At 40.2% G+C, this 19,534-nt stretch overlaps 1 protein-coding gene across 1 annotated transcript in view; it reads left to right on the top strand.

The window, feature by feature from the left end:
- Window positions 1–2,764: 2,764 nt before the first annotated feature.
- The window catches only part of TMEM38B (transmembrane protein 38B), a 61,164-nt gene continuing 44,394 nt past the window's right edge, over window positions 2,765–19,534 (top strand). The window contains exons 1-2 of the mRNA XM_061426407.1: window positions 2,765–2,991; window positions 11,530–11,686. Of these exons, the coding sequence (XP_061282391.1) occupies window positions 2,880–2,991; window positions 11,530–11,686 (269 nt within the window). The 5' untranslated portion in view covers window positions 2,765–2,879. The remainder of the gene's footprint in view (window positions 2,992–11,529; window positions 11,687–19,534) is intronic.

Below are 19,534 nucleotides of genomic sequence, written 5' to 3' on the forward strand. Positions count from 1 at the left end.
TGATACCTAGGGAAGTGACCCAGCATCCCTCCGAGGTGATTAACCAGGAGAGGGTATCTGTCCCAGGAGAGAGCAGGCTTTCTTTCCTGGCAGTATTGAATTGGGAACACAGAGACTAGACAATGTTGACATTGACTATCATTAGTAACCAAGAGCAGCCGACACCCACCTGCTGCTGCTGGCCTCAGAAATGCCCAACTTTTTGCTCTTTTGGGGGATTGATGGCTGATTCCCTGGTAGCCTTTCAGTAAATCCCTCACTATGTTTAAGCTGCTCAGAACTGTTTTATTTGACTCACAACAAAAGTTACTTTTTTTAAAGAGTCCATTCAACTTGCACAATTCTATTATCCTTTGATTTAATGGTACCTGTTACTCTTGAACAGAAATGAATAATAACTTGGAGGACTGGTAACCATAGACACCTGGCAGCCATGGCACCAGTGGCTGACTGCAGTTTTGGCCCTGGTGGCTCAGACAGTAAAGCATCTGCCTACAATGCGGGAGACCCCGGTTCAATCCCTGGGTCAGGAACATCTCCTGAAGAAGGAAATGGCAACCCACTCCAGTGTTCTTGCCTGGAGAATCCCAGGGATGGGGGAGCCTGGTGGGCTGCCGTCTATGGGGTCGCACAGAGTCGGACACGACTGAAGTGACTTAGCAGTAGCAGCAAGAAGCCTGGGGGGTTGCAGGCCATAGGGTCCCAAAGAGTTGGATACAAGTGATCGAGTGACACACACACACACATACACACACATATACCTTTGTGGTGCTGGGTTTTGAGATGTTTTCAACTTGATCCAGGGGATAAATGATCAAATTATGCAGAATTAACTTGATGATTAATATTAGATGCATATTGATAATGTTTGTATATGCATTATGGAACATGCTGTCCAAAATTTACTTTTTTATAAAGTAATTCTGAACTAGGGATTTTTTGCTCTTCCTCCACCCCCTGCCTCAGGGACATTTGGCAATTCTGGAGACATTTTTGGTTGTCACAGTGTGTGTGTGTGTGTGTGTGTGTGTGTGTGTGTGTGTGTGCTACTGGCATTTATTAATAGTGGGTAGAGGACAGGGATGCTGTTAAACATTCCATAAGACATCCCACAGGACTACAAATTATTCAGTCCAAAATATCAAGAGCATTGCTGTTGAAAGACTTGGTGTATGACAATTAGTTTCACATGTTTTTGTACTAAAAATGCTTCGAATATGTTTAGTCAAAACTCTTTTCCAGATTTCATATTGTTAGGCCAGTTTTGCATTCTATTATATAACCAATACTTTTATAATTTGGATTTCTTTTATCTGCAATAATTATGTAACTTTGTAAACTGCTTCTAAAAGTCAGGGCAGGTTTTAATTTTCATGAATAATTTCCCTAAATCTTGCCTTTCCCTGTTACCAATTTAAAGTCTCCCCTCTTTTCATTGCCTGCTTCAATCTGTTCGGCCCATTTCATTAGACAGAACAACTGAAAGCACTGACCAGAAGCACATACAGTGAGCACAGTTAAAATGTAGATAGAAGGTGTCTTTTTATGAGGTTATGATTTCGTTTCTTTTAGATTAAAAAAAATTCTTTAGGCTCTAGGCAGGTGGGAGGCATCTAATATATTTTTGATTTTGAAATGAAACAAGTTTCAGATTACTTGTAGAGTCTGAAATGATCTGTTCTTTTCTGTTGGAATTAATATGTTTAGGGTAAGCAAAATGTTTGATATTTCTTTAAAAAAAAAAAACTCTAGGGCTTTTCACTCTTGGCCTATTGGTGTTAGTAATGAATTTAATTATGCCTCAGAGTGATGTTGGCATAGACATATGATTTAGAGATATTATAGTATTTTAAGTCCAAGGAAAAAACACATACTTTGTGGGGTTTAAGACATTAAAACTAAATTTTTGGGAAATAACATCAAAGTTCTGCCCCTAAATTCACAATACTAAAATTCCAAAGATAAAGAAATGTATAAAAATTGTGGAAAGAACATACTGAAACATCAAAATGTAAATAATCACAAGTTGCTTTTTTTCCTTAGTTTGGTGCAAGGTCATCTGGTAAGATTAGTAGTAAAGAACCAGTCTGCCAGTGCAGGAGGCATAAGAGAGGGGGTGTGACCCCTGGGTGGGGAAGATCCCCTGGAGGAGGGCTAGTGACCCACGCCTATATTCTTGCCTTAAGAATCCCATGGCCAGAGAAGCCTGGTGGGCTCCGGTTAATGGGGTCACACAGAGTCGGATACGACTGAAGTGACTTAGCACGCACAACTCTGAGCGTCTCCTCTTGTGGACTGCGTTTATCCAAAATTATAGAACGTTATACTAAAAAGGCTGAATAAAATGTATGTAAATTAAACCTTTAAAAAAACTGCCTTAAAAAAAATTGTAAAGGATCCCAGAGTCCTGAGACTTTTTGTGGGTTTCATTTATCAATATTTAGCATATTAGAAATAACTAAGAAACATTTTAAATAATTCTTTATTCGTTTTAAAAATAACAAACGAATTAAATGCTAACAGAAATAAAACATTTTTTATTCATTACTTATGTTGCATTCATCTGCCCATTCTCCAGATCTGGTACAACCCCCTGCACCGAGAAGATGCTGGACCCTTATTAGGAGAACAAGGTTCGGCTGTGGCGGCGGCAGCCGGCTCACGCCGCTCACCCGCCAACCGCCCGCGCGCCCGAGGCTCCCGAGACACGCGGCCCCGCCCCTCCGCGCGCCAGCCTCCCGAGCCAGGGCGCACGCGCAGGGCTCCCGGAGGCGCGTCGAGGAGCGCGCGGCCGCGGCCGTCTCCTCCCCCAACCCCTCGCCGCGCACGCCAGGAACCCGTCTCCGCGGCTGCTTCGGCTGCGGCGGTCGGTAGTCGCGATGGAGTCTCCGTGGAATGAGCTGACTCTTGCCTTTTCTCGCACTTCCATGTTCCCCTTTTTTGATATCGCCCACTACCTGGTGTCGGTGATGGCGTTGAAGCATCAGCCGGGTGAGTGTTGGGCGCCGAGGATCGTCCCCCTCAGGGACCACTCACCGCGGGGACGGCCTGAGCTGGGTGAGCGGCCGAGCTGCCTCGCGCCGGGAGTCCTGTAGTCAAGCTAGAGGGGCGCAGGGGAGAGGGGGCCCGTCCGACCGCCGTATAGAAGGGGCAACTGAGGCCGCTGAGGAAGGTGGCCCCGGACCCCGCCAAAGGAGTTACGGGGGAGAGTGCGGGGCCGTCCCACTGCCGCGGGAGGGACTGCCAGGACAGGTGACAGGGCGGCCGCAGCCACTTTTGGCAGTTCAGGACTGCCCTTGTTCGCCCTGGGGTGGCGCCGTCTCCTGGCGGTGCCCCCTCTTCCTTGGGAAGTATTTTAAAAGGACCTGGGAACCGAGCAGACAGCAGGTCTGACTTCGTCGCTTGGACTAGTAACTGGTTCTGGACTGCTCTCCGGTTGTGAAAGTTATGTAAACACTGAAAAAGCCTCAAGTAGGCACCCTCTACATTCCTCGTAACGCACAGGTCTCCCACCTTGCTTAGCATGTTAGACACAGATTGCTGAGAGGAGAGTGGATTCCCATTGGGGGTCATATGAGTGACATTGCACAAGAAGAGCCGTTTGGTGTAGTTTCACTGCCAGTAGAATGGGGATGTGTTCTTAAAACAGAGTTTTGAGTTCCTTTAAGTGTGCATACAGGGAGCAGTGTTTATTTTTTCTTGTGTTTTTCCTTCAGGATATGTTTGCTCCTGTATTGCTTGACTTTTGCAGTTGTTCTGCCTGCCTTTTCGTTTTGTGCTCTCTTCTTTTTACCTGAGGTCAGGTGTTTTCTTTGCCTTACTCTCTCCATGTTCATGCTGCCTTTGATGTGCCTTGTCCTACAGTCAGTGAGTGAAGGCTCGAGGATGATGCTGTGCCTCTTATGGTATGATTTTTCTTTTTAAAACATTTTAAAATTAATTTTTAAATTTTTGGCTGAACCAGGATGGCATGTGGGACCTTAGTTCCCCAACCAGGAATGGAACCCGCACCCCCTGCATTTTGAAGCCTGGAGTCCTAACCACTGGATCACTAGGGAAGTCTCTGGTGGTTTTTTTTTTTTTTAAACTCATGGACCTCTGAAATGTTTTTAATTTAAATTGAGATTGGTAGCTCAGTCTAAATCATTGTTTGATAGAAGTTTTGACCTGGATGAAGGGAATATTAGTGTATTAAATTGGAATGGATAATCATAAGAGACACTTTACTTGATTTGAAAATAAATATATTTTATCACTTTACCATATTTAATACTTGATATTTTCTTGTATAGGTTAGATCAAAGGTTCTCCAAGTATGGTCCAGGAGCCCTGGGGTTCCTGACATTTCCAGCTGAAAATTATTTTTGTAATAATATGCACGTGTTGTCTTGTCACACTCATTTTCTTACAAGTGTACAGTGGAGTTTTCCGGAGGCCAAATGACCTGTCATACTGTAACAGGTTGAATGCAGAAGCAGGTATGAGAATCCAGCTGTTTCCTATTTGAAGGCAGACATTAAAGAGATTGACTCAAAAAATGTGACTTTTCTCACTTATATATTTTTTGCTTTGGAAAATAGTTATTTTTCATGAAGAATACATTATTTGTTAACATCCACTGCATTTATTATTTAAAAAATGAATACATAAAAACTAAAGATTTTCTCATTTAAAATTTTTTTTGATAGTTTTATTTATTTATTTTTGGGTGTGCTTGGTCTTTGTTGCTGCATGAGCTTATGGGTTTCTCTGTTCTCGTTGCAGAGCACAGGCTGTATGTAGCGTACAAGGGCCTCAGTAGTTGTGGCTCCCAGGCTCTAGAGCACAGTTTCAATAGTTGTGGCAAATGGGCTTAGATGCTCTGCAGCATGTGGGATCTTCCCCGATCAGGGATCAACCTGTGTTTCCTGGATTGGCAACCAAATTCTTCACCGCTGAGCAACCAGGGAATCCCTGATTTTTCTCATTTATAATTTCTAATATGCTAGATATTGATAGCTCAAATAAACAGAAGCTCTTTGGGATCTTCAAGAATTTTTTTTTTTTGAGTCAGACTTTTGGAAAGTTTAATTTACATATATTCACTCCTTTAAATATAAAATTCTATTATTTTAGACAAACATACAGTAATGTACCTACCATCACAGTCAAGATATAGAACAATTTCATCATCCATCCCATATTCCTTCCTACCCCTTTATAGTCAGCCCTCCCCAAACCCCTGGCAACCATTCATCTACTCACTATTTTGGGGGGCTGTAGAGGAGTTCTGCAGACAAGGCAATGGCACCCCACTCCAGTGCTCTTGCCTGGAAAATCCCATGGACGGAGGAGCCTGGTGGGCTGCAGTCCATGGGATCGCATAGAGTCGGACACAACTGAAGCGACTTAGCGCAGAGGAGTCCTGAGACCAAAATCTTTAAGGACCACTGGACTAACTGGACACTGATACAGTATTCCACCTGGTGTAAAAATGTTATAGTCTAGTACTAGTACTTGTGAACATATAAAAAGTATAGAATACACACTAGCGTGTGAGATGAGTGCAATTGTGTCGTAGTTTGAACATTCTTTGGCATTGTCTTTCTTTGGGATTGGAATAAAAACTGACCTTTTCCAGTCCTGTGGCCTCTGCTGAGTTTTCCAAATTTGCTGATGAATTGAGTACAGCACTTTAACAACATTATCTTTTAGAATTAGAAATAGCTCACCTGGAATTCCATCATCTCCACTAGCTTTGTCTTAGTAATGCTTCTTGAGGCCCACTTGACTTCACACTCCAGGATGTCTGGCTCTAGGTGAGTGATCACACCATTGTGGTTATCTGGGTCATTAAGACCTTTACTGTACAGTTCTTCTGTGTATTCTTGCCACCTTTTCTTAATATCTTTCTTTTGCTTCTGTTAGGTCCATACTGTTTCTGTCCTTTGGTGTTTCCATCTTTGCATGAAATATTCCCTTTGAGTTACACAAAACTGTGATCCACGTGATCATTTTGGTTAGCATGAGGGCGATGTAGAAGGACATGCACTCATCTTCTGCTGTAAGTATTTGGGAGTGTCTGGCAGAGGCTTGGGTTGACAGCGGCCTACTGTGAAGTCAGAGGCACTGGCAGCAGCAGTCCTGGGAGGTGCAGCATGCTGCCATAAGTCCTTTTGGAGAAGGTTGGTATTACCCCTTTAGTTTTGACTAATAGTATAGGGTTTTTTTTTTTTTTTTCATTTATTTTTTATGTTTTCCTGGGTATCTTATTGGGTTTCCCTGGTGACTCAGCTAGTAAAGAATCTGCCTGCAATGAAGGAGACCTGGGTTCACTCCCTGGGTTGTGAAGATCCCCTGGAAAACGATGATGCTGTGAAAGTGCTGCACTCAATATGTCAGCAAATTTGGAAAACTTAGCAGTGGCCACAGAACTAGAAAAAGTCCGTTTTCATTCCAATCCCAAAGAAAGGTAATGCCAAAGAATGCTCAAACTACCACACAATTGCACTCATCTCACATGCTAGTAAAGTAGTGCTCAAAATTCTCCAAGCCAGGCTTCAGCAGTACGTGAACTGTGAACTTCCAGATGTTCAAGCTGGTTTTAGAAAAGACAGAGGAACCAGAGATCAAATTGCCAGCATCCACTGGATCATGGAAAAAGCAAGAGAGTTCCAGAAAAACATCTATTTCTGCTTTATTGACTATGCCAAAGCCTTTGGCTGTGTGGATCCCAATAAACTGTGGAAAATTCTGAAAGAGATGGGAATACTAGACCACCTGACCTGCTTCTTGGGAAACCTGTATGCAGGTCAGGAAGCAACAGTTAGAATAGGACATGGAACAACAGACTGGTTCCAAATAGGGAAAGGAGTACGTCAAGGCTATATATTGTCACCCTGCTTATTTAACTTCTATGCAGAGTACATCATGAGAAACGCTGGGCTGGAGGAAGCACAAGCTGGAATCAAGATTGCCGGGAGAAATGTCAATAACCTCCGATATGCAGATGACACCACCCTTATGGCAAAAAGTGAAGAGGAACTAAAAAGCCTCTTGATGAAAGTGAAAGTGGAGAGTGAAAAAGTTGGCTTAAAGCTCAACATTCAGAAAACTAAGATCATGGCATCTGGTCACATCACTTCATGGGAAATAGATGGGGAAACAGTAGAAACAGTGTCAGACTTTATTTTTCTGGGCTCCAGAATCACTGCAGATGGTGACTGCGGCCATGAAATTAAAAGACGCTTACTCCTTGGAAGGAAAGTTATGACCAACCTAGATAGCATATTGAAAAGCAGAGACATTACTTTGCCAACAAAGGTCCATCTAGTCAAGGCTATGGTTTTTCCAGTGGTCATGTATGGATGTGAGAAAGCTGAGCACCGAAGAATTGATACTTTTGATCTGTGGTGTTGGAGAAGACTCTTGAGGGTCCCTTGGACTGCAAGGAGATCTTGCAGTCTATCCAACCAGTCTATTCTAAAGGAGATCAGTCCTGGGTGTTCATTGGAAGGACTGATGCTAAAGCTGAAACTCTAGTACTTTGGCCACCTCATGCGAAGAGTTGACTCATTGGAAAAGACCCTGATTGTGGGAGGGAATGGGGGCAGGAGGAGAAGGGGACGACAGAGGATGAGATGGCTGGATGGCATCACCGACTCAATGGACATGAGTTTGAGTAAACTCTGGGAGTTGGTGATGGACAGGGAGGCCTGGCGTGCTGCAATTCATGGGGTCACAAAGAGTCGGACACGACTGAGTGACTGAACTGAACTGAACTGTAACTATGGTGGGGGTAATGAAGATAATGGTGACCTCTTTCAAAAGATCCCGTGCATGCACTACTACACTTAGTGCCTTCAGCCCTGCAGCAGGCTACCACCAACCCACGCCTCTGCCGGAGACTCCTGGACACTTATAGGCAAATCTGGGTCGGTCTCTGGTGGGGCCACTGATCCTTTCTCCTGGGTCCTGGTGCACACCAGGTTTTGTTTGTGTCCACCAAGAGTTTATTTCCCAGTCCTGTGTAAGTTCCGGCGGCTCCATGGTGGTGGTAATGGCGACCTCCTCCAAGAGGGCTTATGCCTACCCAGGTCTGTTGCACTCAGAGCCCCTGCCCCTGCGGCACTCCACTGCTGACTTGTACCTCCACAGGAGACACTCACAGTTCTCTCTCAGGCTCTGTGGGGACTCTGGAATTTGCCTTATTGGTTAAAAAATATTTTATCCTAATGTTTTGTTATATAGAGGTTAAAAAATTTTTTTAACAAGTTGTTTTTATTTATTTATGACTGTGCTGGGTCTTCCTTGATGGGTGTGGGTTTTCTGTCGTTGCAGTGAGTGGGGGCTATCTACGTGTGGTGCACGAGCTTCTCATTGAGGTGGTGCTTTTTGCAGAGTATGGGCTCTGGGTCTCATTGGCTCAGTAGTTGTGGCGCACGGGCTTAGTTGCCCTGTGACATGTAGAATCTTTGTCGACCAGGGATTGAACCCATGTCCCGTGCATTGGCGGGTAGAGTCGTAACCACTGGACCACCAGGAAGTTCAGAAGTTTTAAATTTTGATGGTGTCAAACTTATAAATCTTTTTCTTCATGGCTTTTTCCCCCCCCCTGTTCTTAGATTACTAGATTAAAAAAAAATGAATGTTAAAATTTTCATCAAGTGATTTTTTAATGTCTGTCTAAAGGAGTGATCATATTAATTTGTTAGTATAGTGAATGATTTTAATGAATTTGTGTTAAACCTTCCTTAAATTCTTTGGATAAAAATCTACCTGGTTATGATTTGTGATCCTTTTGAAAAACTACTAATTTTAATTTGTTATGGATATATTTGTGTACTGTATAAGTTAAAATTATAGTGTGACTTACAGTGTCGTTGTCGTCTTTTTTTTCTTCCCTCCTGCTTTTCCCTCCTCCCTTTTTCCTGACTCCCATCCTCCTTCCTCTCTCAGTCTCTCTTCTTTATTTTTCTTTACAGTTTTTTTATGTTGGAGTTATGTTGTTTCACAGAATAATTTAAGTTTTTCTAAACTCTATAATGGTTATATAATATAAAAATGAGTAATAAGAAATTATTTGGTATTTGTCCATTAGTTTATCTGGGTCTAACACCTTTCCTAGGATAGATCTTGGACTACCCTGTAATTTTTTTTCATAGTTATTTGTGTGTTCAAGTTTCTACCTATCCTCAAGGGGATTTTGCAATATACAGTTTTTTAGGAAAATTGTCCATTTCAATTTCCATTTCAACTATATGTTCACCTTTATTAGATTAAATGTTTTCTTATAATAAAATCTCAAATTATTTCCATTTTTTGCTTCTAATATTATACATTATTTTCATTCCGTCCCCTCTCCACACCCATTTTTCAGACTTACTGAACAATATTCTGTTTTATTTGTCTTTTCCAAGAAGAGCTTTGGGTTGGCTTTATTGTTTGCCTGTCTCTAGCATCAATTTAATTTCTATTTTCATTTTTATAATTTGCTTCTATTTTTCTGGCCAGGTAAAAAAAATTTTTTTGTACTGTTTCCTGTAATAATTTTGCTTATAGAAAGTTGCTGGACTAGGTCAAGGAACTCCCATGTACTTTACCCAGAATCACCAACTGACATTTAGCCCCATTTATTTAATTTTCCCCCCAGCTTTATTGACCTATAATTGACAAAATTATATATATTTAAAGTGTACAATGTGATGATTTGATATACATAGTACATTGTGTGGAGAAGGCAATGGCAACCCACTCCAGTATTCTTGCCTGGAAAATCCCATGGACAGAGGAGCCTGGTAGGCTGCAGTCCATGGGGTCGCTAAGAGTCGGGCACGACTGAGCAACTTCACTTTCACTTTTCACTTTCATGCATTGGAGAAGGAAATGGCAACCCACTCCAGTGTTCTTGCCCGGAGAATCCCAGGGATGGGGGAGCCTGGTGGGCTGCCGTCTATGGGGTCACACAGAGTCGGACACGACTGATGCGACTTAGCAGCAGCAGCAGAAGCACATTGTGAAGTACCACAGTGAAGTGATTAACACGTTTATCATCTCACATAGTTACCTTTTGAGTGTTTGTGTGTGTGTGTGTATGTGTGGTGACAACACTTAAAATCGACTCTTTTAGCAAATTTCAAGGATATAGTATAGTATTATTTAGTATTATTAACTACAGTCATTATGCTGTACATTAGATCCCAAAACTTATTCACGTATGACTAAAAGTTTGTACCTTACCATTTCTCTGAATGTTTTTATCTCTGTAGAGTATTTTTGCAGAACCACTTGAGTGTGAATTGGAGGCATTTTGCCCAGTTACTTTTGACTACTTAAGTGTGTTGATTTTAAGAGTCACAATACAGTTATCAAAATCAGGAAGTTTAACAGTGATACAATACTATTATTAAAGCCACAGTCCATGTTTAAATTTTATCAATTTGTTGTCCATAAAGTTCTTTTATAAATGTTCTTTCTCATTCTGAAATATGATCTAGGGAAATGAATTGCATTGCATTTGGTTGTCTCTTTAATGTCATTTAATCTGAAACATTTAATCAGCCTTTTTTGTGTGTGTGTTCTTTGACCTTTATGTTGTTAAAATATAGGCCAAGTGTTTGTTAGTTTTTTTTTTTTTAGAATAGCCCTCAATTTGAGTTTGTATAGTTAAACTAGTTGAGGTTATACATTTGTGGTATAGTAGAAATACTACAGTAGCAATGATGTGTCCTTAGTGCATAGTATCAGAGATCACTTGAAATTGTCTGTTTATAGTGATGTCTGTAAGGTTTGCCCAGTCTAAAGTTACTATTTCTCTCTGTAATAAATAATCTGTTAGGAGACATTTGAGATGACGTAAATACCTATTTCTCATCAGCCTTTCACCTCTGAGTTTATTTTGTCATTCTGTTTCAAGTCTGTCATATTGAAACTTTAGTCTTCCAGCTTTATTTTCTAAAGTACTTAAGATTATAAATTTTTCTTAATATATCACTTGGACATATTAACTGACGTACTTACAGTAGGTTTGGAAATGAAAGGAGACAGTAGATGGGGAGATTGTCTGTATAATAATGTACTACTAGGAAACTGGCAGTAAGGTCCTGAAGTGAAGTCGCTCAGTCATGTCCGACTATTTGCGACCCCATGGACTGCAGCCTACCAGGCTCCTCCGTCCATGGGATTTTCCAGGAAAGAATACTGGAGCGGGTTGCCATTGCCTTCTCCAGGAGATCTTCCTGACCCAGGGACTGAACCTGGGTGTCCCTCATTGTAGGCAGTCACTTTACCATCTGAGCCACCAGGTAAGTCCAATAAGATCCTAAAGAGGGTATTTTAAAGATGCCCCACATCACCCATGTCTTAACAAAAGTTTCCAGTGTTGATTTAAAGAACAGGAGATACAGTTTATGATGATCATGATTGTCATACTTATGAGTAATAGTAAGTTCTAGAAAATTATGAAATTAAGAAGTGTGTTTCTTTAGTGCCACTGGTACCTCAGGACTTGTTTAGTGTACAGTATCTCAAACATTTACTTTATCATTTCAGGAGCAGCAGCGCTGGCGTGGAAGAATCCTCTGTCAAGCTGGTTTACTGCTATGCTCCACTGCTTTGGTGGAGGAATTTTATCCTGTGTACTGCTTGCAGAGCCTCCACTTAGGTTTCTTGCAAACAACACTAATATATTACTGGCATCTTCAATCTGGTAAGCTGTCATTGTGGTGAACTATTTAAAAAATTGTTCTGTAAATTGTTAATAAATGGTATTTTTTTCTTTAAAAAATATTTTATGTTCTTAGAAGTTAATACATTTGCAAGGGAAGGCACCCAAATTATGCCAAAGGTTTTAAATGCAAAATATATCTCTTTCTCACCCTTCTCCCCTATTCTCTCTCAGAGGTAGGTATTGTTACCATTTTCTTATGTGTCTTTAGTGGAAGCATTTCAAGTATGAAAGGACATCAAATATTGGACCCCCAACAGTTGATCTTGTGAACCTAACCTATGCTCATGGTTATACAACTTAATAATCAAGAGTGTGACCAACTACACAAAAAGTCCAAGTGATTATGATATTTCTGTTAATTGTTCTTGTCATACTCTGATTTTTCAGAGCCTTATGAAATTTAACATTACTTTTTTTTTGAAGTGAAGAAAAAAATGTTAATAGGAATTGCTTTGGATTCTTGCAAATTCAACTTCAGTTGACTTTAAGAGGAGTGATCTTCCAAGTTAAAAAAAAGTATAATACCAATCAGAGAGCTTTGTTAAACCTAAAGGAGAAACTTTTGATTAAAAATCAAATCAATGAAATATGTAACATTAGGAACATTTGAAGTTAATTTTTATTGTGATAATTTTTTTTTAATTTTTAAAAACTATTTATTTGGCTGAATTGGGTCTTAGTTGCAGCATGAGAGATCTTCATTGCATCTTGTGGGAGCTTTTTGTTGTGGCACATGGATTCTTTAGTTGTGGCAGTTGGTCTTCTGTAGTTTTGACACAGGGGCTTCAGTTACTCCATGGCTTGTGGGATCTTAGTTCCCTGACCAGGGATAGAACTACCTCCCCTGTATTGCAAGGCAGATTTTTAACCACTGGACCACTGGGGATCTTAGTTCCCTGACCAGGGATAGAACTACCTCCCCTGTATTGCAAGGCAGATTTTTAACCACTGGACCACTGGGGAAGTCCCTATTGTGATAATTTTAAATATGTGCTCAGTTGCTAAGTCATGCCTGACTCTTTGCGACCCCATGAACTGTAGCCCACTAGTCTCAGACTTTGTCCATGGGATTTCCTAGGCGAGAATACCGGAGTGGATTGCCATTTCCTTCTCCATTTAAATATGTAACCAATTATAAAAGGGGATATTATAAATAGTGGTAGCAATGGGAAAAATAGTGGGAACCTGTAGCCATAGAAACTGTTTGGAGTAGAACAGTAAGTTTGATAGCAAATACATATTGAGCTGTTACCATGTGTCAGCTAAAATTCTTTATATTCATTGTCATATCACAAGGGTCTAATGAAGTAGCTCCTATTATTTCCATTTGAAAAATGAGAAAACTGAGGCATAGAGAAACTTTGCTGTTATTTTCATGTTTAGTAAGTGATTGAGCTAGGATCAAAACCAGGAAGCTTGCCTATAGAGCCTTGACACTTAATAACCACTGTCTCTCATTTATTTGCTTAACTATTTCTTAAAGTATAACCATCCAGTTACTGTGTGTTTTAAAACACTTTCTCAAGGACTTTTATTTCTATAGCTATGTTTTAAGAGGATATTAACACTTTGGAGAATTTTTTTTTTAATGTGTCTCGATGCTGAAACTATATGAAAGTAGGATATCCAGACTCTGACACTTTTCATCACTTTCACTTCTACTCCTGTATACTAACTACCACTATTGCCTGGACAGTTGCAGTAGCTTCCTAAGTGGTCTAGCTGCTTCTTCCATTATCCCCCCTGAGTCTTGTCTTTATTTTTGCTGCTGTTTAGTTGCTGTCGTATCCAACTCTTTTCGACATAGTAGATAAAAGTGATTATTTAAAAATAATTTATTAGAACATATTACATCTCTGATCAGTATTTTCTTATCTTATTAAGAGCAAAATTCAAAACTCTTAGCGTACCCTGTAAGACTGTAAAATCTTCCTTTCCACTCTGTGTTGTAATGTCTTTCTAGTCTATTCTTGCTCAGTCTGCTCTAGTCATGTTGGCTTTGCCATTTTTTTGAACACAAAGATATTGCTCTATCTCAGTGCCCTTGTGCTTGCTCTCTTTTCTCTGTGATGTTCTTTTCCCAGGAGGCTCGTATTTTCTTTTTTTGGAGAGGTCTTCTCTAAAAAACATACCTCCTCTCCCATGACTATCTCATCATACTTCTTTTTTTTCCTTCCTAGATTTATTACTGTCTGGTGTGTTGTCTGTTTATTTCTTTTTATGATGGTTTGTCTCACTCCACTAGAATAGCAGCCTATCAGAGCAGGGCCTTTGTTTTGTTGATTGTGTGCCAAGTACTACTGTTCCAGTCTCAGTAAGTACATTGCTAAAGGAATGGACTGCTTGTGTTACATGGGAGTTCTGTAATTGAGTGGCAAGAAATTACAGATCTTGATTAGTGGTTCATTAAATGAAATAAAATTGCTTGTCTATAAATATATACTTTCTTGGCTGAAATTAAGATATGTTAGAAATGGAAAATAAATGTATTTTTTGTAGTTAACTAATAGTATAGTATTTAGTTGTTAACTTGAAATCTTTTATTATTCCCATTTAATATAAGAGGAAATTGATGCTTGATATATTGATAAATGACAGGGTCTCAATTTCAAATTAGCATAATCTTAACCAAGAAGAACTTTCATTATAAACAATATGTGTTTTTTAATTTAAAAGTTTCAGTTAATATTGAGTAGGTGCAAAGGAATATTTATAATATATGCAGAGGACAAAGAATAATGACACAATAAAAACTTTTATATCCATCATTTACATTAAAAAAATATTCAGTTCAGTTCAGTTGCTCAGTCATGTCTGACTCTTTGTGACCCCATGAACTGCAGCATGCCAGGCCTCCCTGACCATCTGGAGTTTACTCAAACTTGTATCCATTGAGTCGGTGATGCCATCCAATCATCTCATCCTTTGTCGTCTTATAAAAATATTTTATTATAAAGTAAAAATTCAGAAATCCAAGTATATCACCCAATGAATTATTGCTAGGTATATCCTTGAAACCATGACCCAAGTCCAGAAATAAAGAACTTTGTCATCTGTCCCAGAAGTTCCTTCTGGGTGTCACATTCCAATCACTACTCCCTTTCCACCATAAATAATAAAAGAAGAAAAGACCGACTATTTCCATTTTGAAATTCTCAATTAATTATCAGATGAAAGTCATTAAGAGTGCTAATGTCAGCAAAAAAAAAAAGCTTATCAGACATTTTGGGTCTCTTATGGTCTTGCTAAATAAAGGGATCTAACCTGAATTTGATTTGGATTCTTTCTTCCAGAAGAAAGTACAAGGTGAATCTTATATTAACTAGCAAGGAAGCTAATCAGTCTCAAGAGCCAATCTGAAGAAATTCCCCCTGGTCAATGAAGGGACAGTTTGAGGTTTAATAATAAAATGGCAGTTTATTGAAACCCATAAAATATGCTTAATCCATGAGCTCTTACTTACTTAAAATTTCTTTTTAAATAACAGGAACAAAAAGAACTGGAAACTTTTGGAGAACAACAGGGGACCAATTCATATCCTGAAAACTGTAAACAAAGAGCAAGAATCAAGTGTATATCCTTCCTTTCCTATATGAAGTATACAACTAGGTAACCAAATAATAGATGATAGCACACCATTATCCTGACTTTTATGTTTATGACTTCCTTGCATACAAAATTTTATCATCCAGATATTCATTCCAAGACACTATAATTTAGTTACACGCATTAAAAATTTTAATGTCTCTTAAGTCTGTTTGATTTTATCAGTTTTCCTTCCATTCCGTTTTTCCTTATAGTTATCTCATGAAGAACCAGAGCTATTTGAAATGTAGACTTTTCTATACTAGTGAGTTTGCTGATTGCATACTCATGGTGCAGATAATTATATTCTTCTATTCTCTGTGTTTCCTGATAATTGGCAGATTGATCCAGAATCCAGAGCAGATTCATATTCAGTTCAGTTCAGTTGCTCAGTCAGGTCCGACTCTTTGCAACCCCATGAACCGCAGGGCTCCAGGCCTCCCTGTCCATCACCAACTCCTGGAGTCCACCCAAACCTATGTCCATTGTGTTGGTGATGCCATCCAACCATCTCATCCTCTGTCGTCCCCTTCTCCTCAGTTCAGTTCAGTTCAGTTGCTCAGTCGTGTCTGACTCTTTGCGACCCCATGAATCGCAGCACACCAGGCCTCCCTGTCCATCACCAGCTCCCGGAGCTCACTCAGACTCATGTCCATCGAGTCAGTGATGCCATCCAGCCATCTCATCCTCTGTCGTCCCCTTCTCCTGCCCCCAATTCCTCCCAGCATCAGAGTCTTTTCCAATGAGTCAACTCTTCTCATGAGGTGGCCAAAGTACTGGAGTTTCAGCTTTAGCATCATTCCTTCCAAAGAAATCCCAGGGCTGATCGCCTTCAGAACGGACTGGTTGGATCTCCTTGCAGTCCAAGGGACTCTCAAGACTTCTCCAACACCACAGTTCAAAAGCATCAATTCTTCGGCGCTCAGCCTTCTTCACAGTCCAGCTCTCACATCCATACATGACCACAGGAAAAACCATAGCCTTGACTAGACGGACCTTTGTTGGCAAAGTAATGTCTCTGCTTTTCAATATGCTATCTAGGTTGGTCATAACTTTCCTTCCAAGGAGTAAAGCGTCTTTTAATTTCATGGCTGCAGTCACCATCTGCAGTCATTTTGGAGCCCCAAAAAATAAAGTCTGACGCTGTTTCCACTGTTTCCCCATCTATTTGCCATGAAGTGATGGGACCAAATGCCATAATCTTCGTTTTCTGAATGTTGAACTTTAAGCCAACTTTTTACTCTCCACTTTCACTTTCATCAAGAGGCTTTTTAGTTCCTCTTCACTTTCTGCCATAGGGGTGGTGTCATGTGCATATCTGAGGTTGTTGATATTTCTCCTGGCAATCTTGATTTCAGCTTGTGCTTCTTCCAGCCCAGGGTTTCTCATGATGTACTCTGCATGTAAGTTAAATAAGCAGGGTGACAATATACAGCCTTGACGTACTCCTTTTCCTATTTGGAACCAGTTTGTTGTTCCATGTCCAGTTCTAACTGTTGCTTCCTGACCTGCGTACAGATTTCTCAAGAGGCAGGTCAGGTGGTCTGGTATTTCCATCTCTTTCAGAATTTTCCTTCTCCTAGATCCCTTTAATTAACAAGACCATGAGAGACCAAAATGTGTGTTAAGCTTTCTTTTTTTATTGATGTTAGTACTCTTTTAATGACTTTCATCTGATAACTAATTGAAAATTTCAAAATGGCAGTAGTCCGTCTTTTCTTCTGTATATTAATTGAAGTAGTATTATAAATAAATACTTCCCACTAATCATCCATTATTTGGTTACCCAAGTTGTATAGTTCATAAAGGAAAGGAAGGATAAATACTTGATTCTTGCCTTTTGTTTACAGTTTTCAGGATTATGAATTGGTCCCTTGCTGTTCTTCAGAAGTGACCAGTATTTTTTTGTTGTTGCTGTTGTAATTTAAAAAATTTTTAAGTAAGTATGAGCTCATGGATTAAGCGTATTTTATGGGTTTCAATAAATTAGAATTTTCTTATTATTAAAGCTCAAATTGACGCTTTGTTGACTAGTGGGAATTTCTTCAGATTGGCTTGTAAGACTTTGATTAGCTTCCTTGCTACTTAATTAATACAAGATTCACCTTGTACGTTCTTCTGGAATTAACTGATTTCTGTAGGAAACTCTGGTTCCTTTTAGGAGGAAAGGTATTTCAAGGTCACAGTCTGAACACTGCTGCTGCTGCTGCTAAGTCGCTTCAGTCGTGTCCGACTCTGTGCGACCCCAGAGACGGCAGCCCACCAGGCTCCCCGTCCCTGGGATTCTCCAGGCAAGAACACTGGAGTAGGTTGCCATTTCCTTCTCCAATGCATGGAAGTGAAAAGTGAAAGGGAAGTAGCTCAGTCATGTCCGACCCTTAGCGACCCCATGGACTGCAGCCCACCAGGCTCCTCTGTCCATGGGATTTTCCAGGCAAGAGTACTGGAGTGGGTTGCCATTGCCTTCTCCAAACTATTTATGTAGTCTAGGTCTTTTCAGTGCACAGAGCTAGGAAAAATAAGGATAAAATAACTCACGAGTTCATTGATATTTCTAACTGAAATTTAGGATCATAGAATTTATGTAACTTTTCTCTGTTACGTATGTATCTTCTTTCTTCTACACTAAGAATTTTGAATTAAGAATTCAGTATCATGGTAATACAAGTCTATGCCCCGACCAGTAATGCTGAAGAAGCTGAAGTTGAACGGTTCTATGAGATCTATAAGACCTTCTAGAACTAACACACAAAAAAGATGTCCTTTTCATTATAGGGGACTGGAATGCAGAAGTAGGAAGTCAAGAAACACCTGGAGTAACAGGCAGATTTGGCCTTAGAGTACAGAATGAAGCAGGGCAAAGGCTAATAGAGTTTTGCTAAGAGAATGCACTGGTCATAGAAAACACCCTCTTCCAACAACATAAGAGAAGAGTCTACACATGGACATCACCAGATGGTCAGTACCGAATCAGACTGATTATATTCTTTACAGTCAAAGATGGAGAAGCTCTGTACGGTCAGACAAAAACGAGACCGGGAGCTGACTGAGGCTCAGATCATGAACTCCTTATTGCCAAATTTAAATTGAAGAAAGTAGGGAAAACCATAGACCATTCAGGTATGACCTAAATCAAATCCCTTACGATTATACAATGAAAGTGACAAATAGATTCAAGAGATTAGATCTGATAGACTGCCTGATGAACTATGGATGGAGGTTGGTGACATTGTATAGGAGACAGGGATCAAGACCATCCCCAAGAAAAGAAATGCAAAAAAGCAGTCTAGGGAGGCCTTACAAATAGCTGTGAAAAGAAGACAAGCAAAAAACAAAGGAGAAAAGGAAAGATATACCCATCTGAGTGCAGAGTTCCAAAGAATAGCAAGGAGAGGTAAGAAAGCCTTCTTCAGCGATCAGTGCAGAGAAATAGAGGAAAACAATAGAATGGGAAAGACTAGAGATCTCTTTAAGAAAATTAGAGATACCAAGGGAACATTTCATGCAAAGATGGGCTCGATAAAGGACAGAAATGGTATGGACCTAACAGAAGCAGAAGATATTAAGAAGAGGTGGCAAGAATACACAGAAGAACTGTACCAAAAAGATCTTCATGAACCAGATAATCAGGATGGTGTGATCACTCACCAGGATCCAGACATCCTGGAATGTGAAGTCAAGTGGGCCTTTGGAAGCATCACTACGAACAAAGCTAATGGAGGTGATGGAATTCCAGTTGAAGTATTTCAAATCCTAAAAGCTGATGCTGTGAAAGTGTTGCACTCAATATGTCAGCAAATTGGGAAAACTCTGCAGTGGCCACAGGACTGGAAAAGGTCAGTTTTCGTTCCAGTCCCCAAGAAAGGCAATGCTGAAGAATGCTCGAACTACTGCACGGTTGCACTCATCTCACATCCTAGTAAAGCAATGCTCAAAATTCTCCAAAGCAAGCTTCAACAGTACTTGAACTGTGAACTTCCAGATGTTCAAGCTGGTTTTAAAAAAGGCAGAGGAACCAGAGATCAAATTGCCAACATCTGCTGGATCATCAAAAAAGCAAGAGAGTTTCAGAAAAACATCTATTTCTGCTTTATTGACTGTGCCAAAGCCTTTGACTGTTTCTGTCACCACAAATTGTGGAAAATTCTTAAAAGAGATGGGAATACCAGATCACCTGACCTGCCTCTTGAGAAGTCTGTGTGCAGGTCAGGAAGCAACAGTTAGAACTAGACATGGAACAAC

The sequence above is a fragment of the Bos javanicus genome, chromosome 8 (genome assembly GCF_032452875.1).
Source record: "Bos javanicus breed banteng chromosome 8, ARS-OSU_banteng_1.0, whole genome shotgun sequence".
Classification (NCBI taxonomy): domain Eukaryota; kingdom Metazoa; phylum Chordata; class Mammalia; order Artiodactyla; family Bovidae; genus Bos; species Bos javanicus.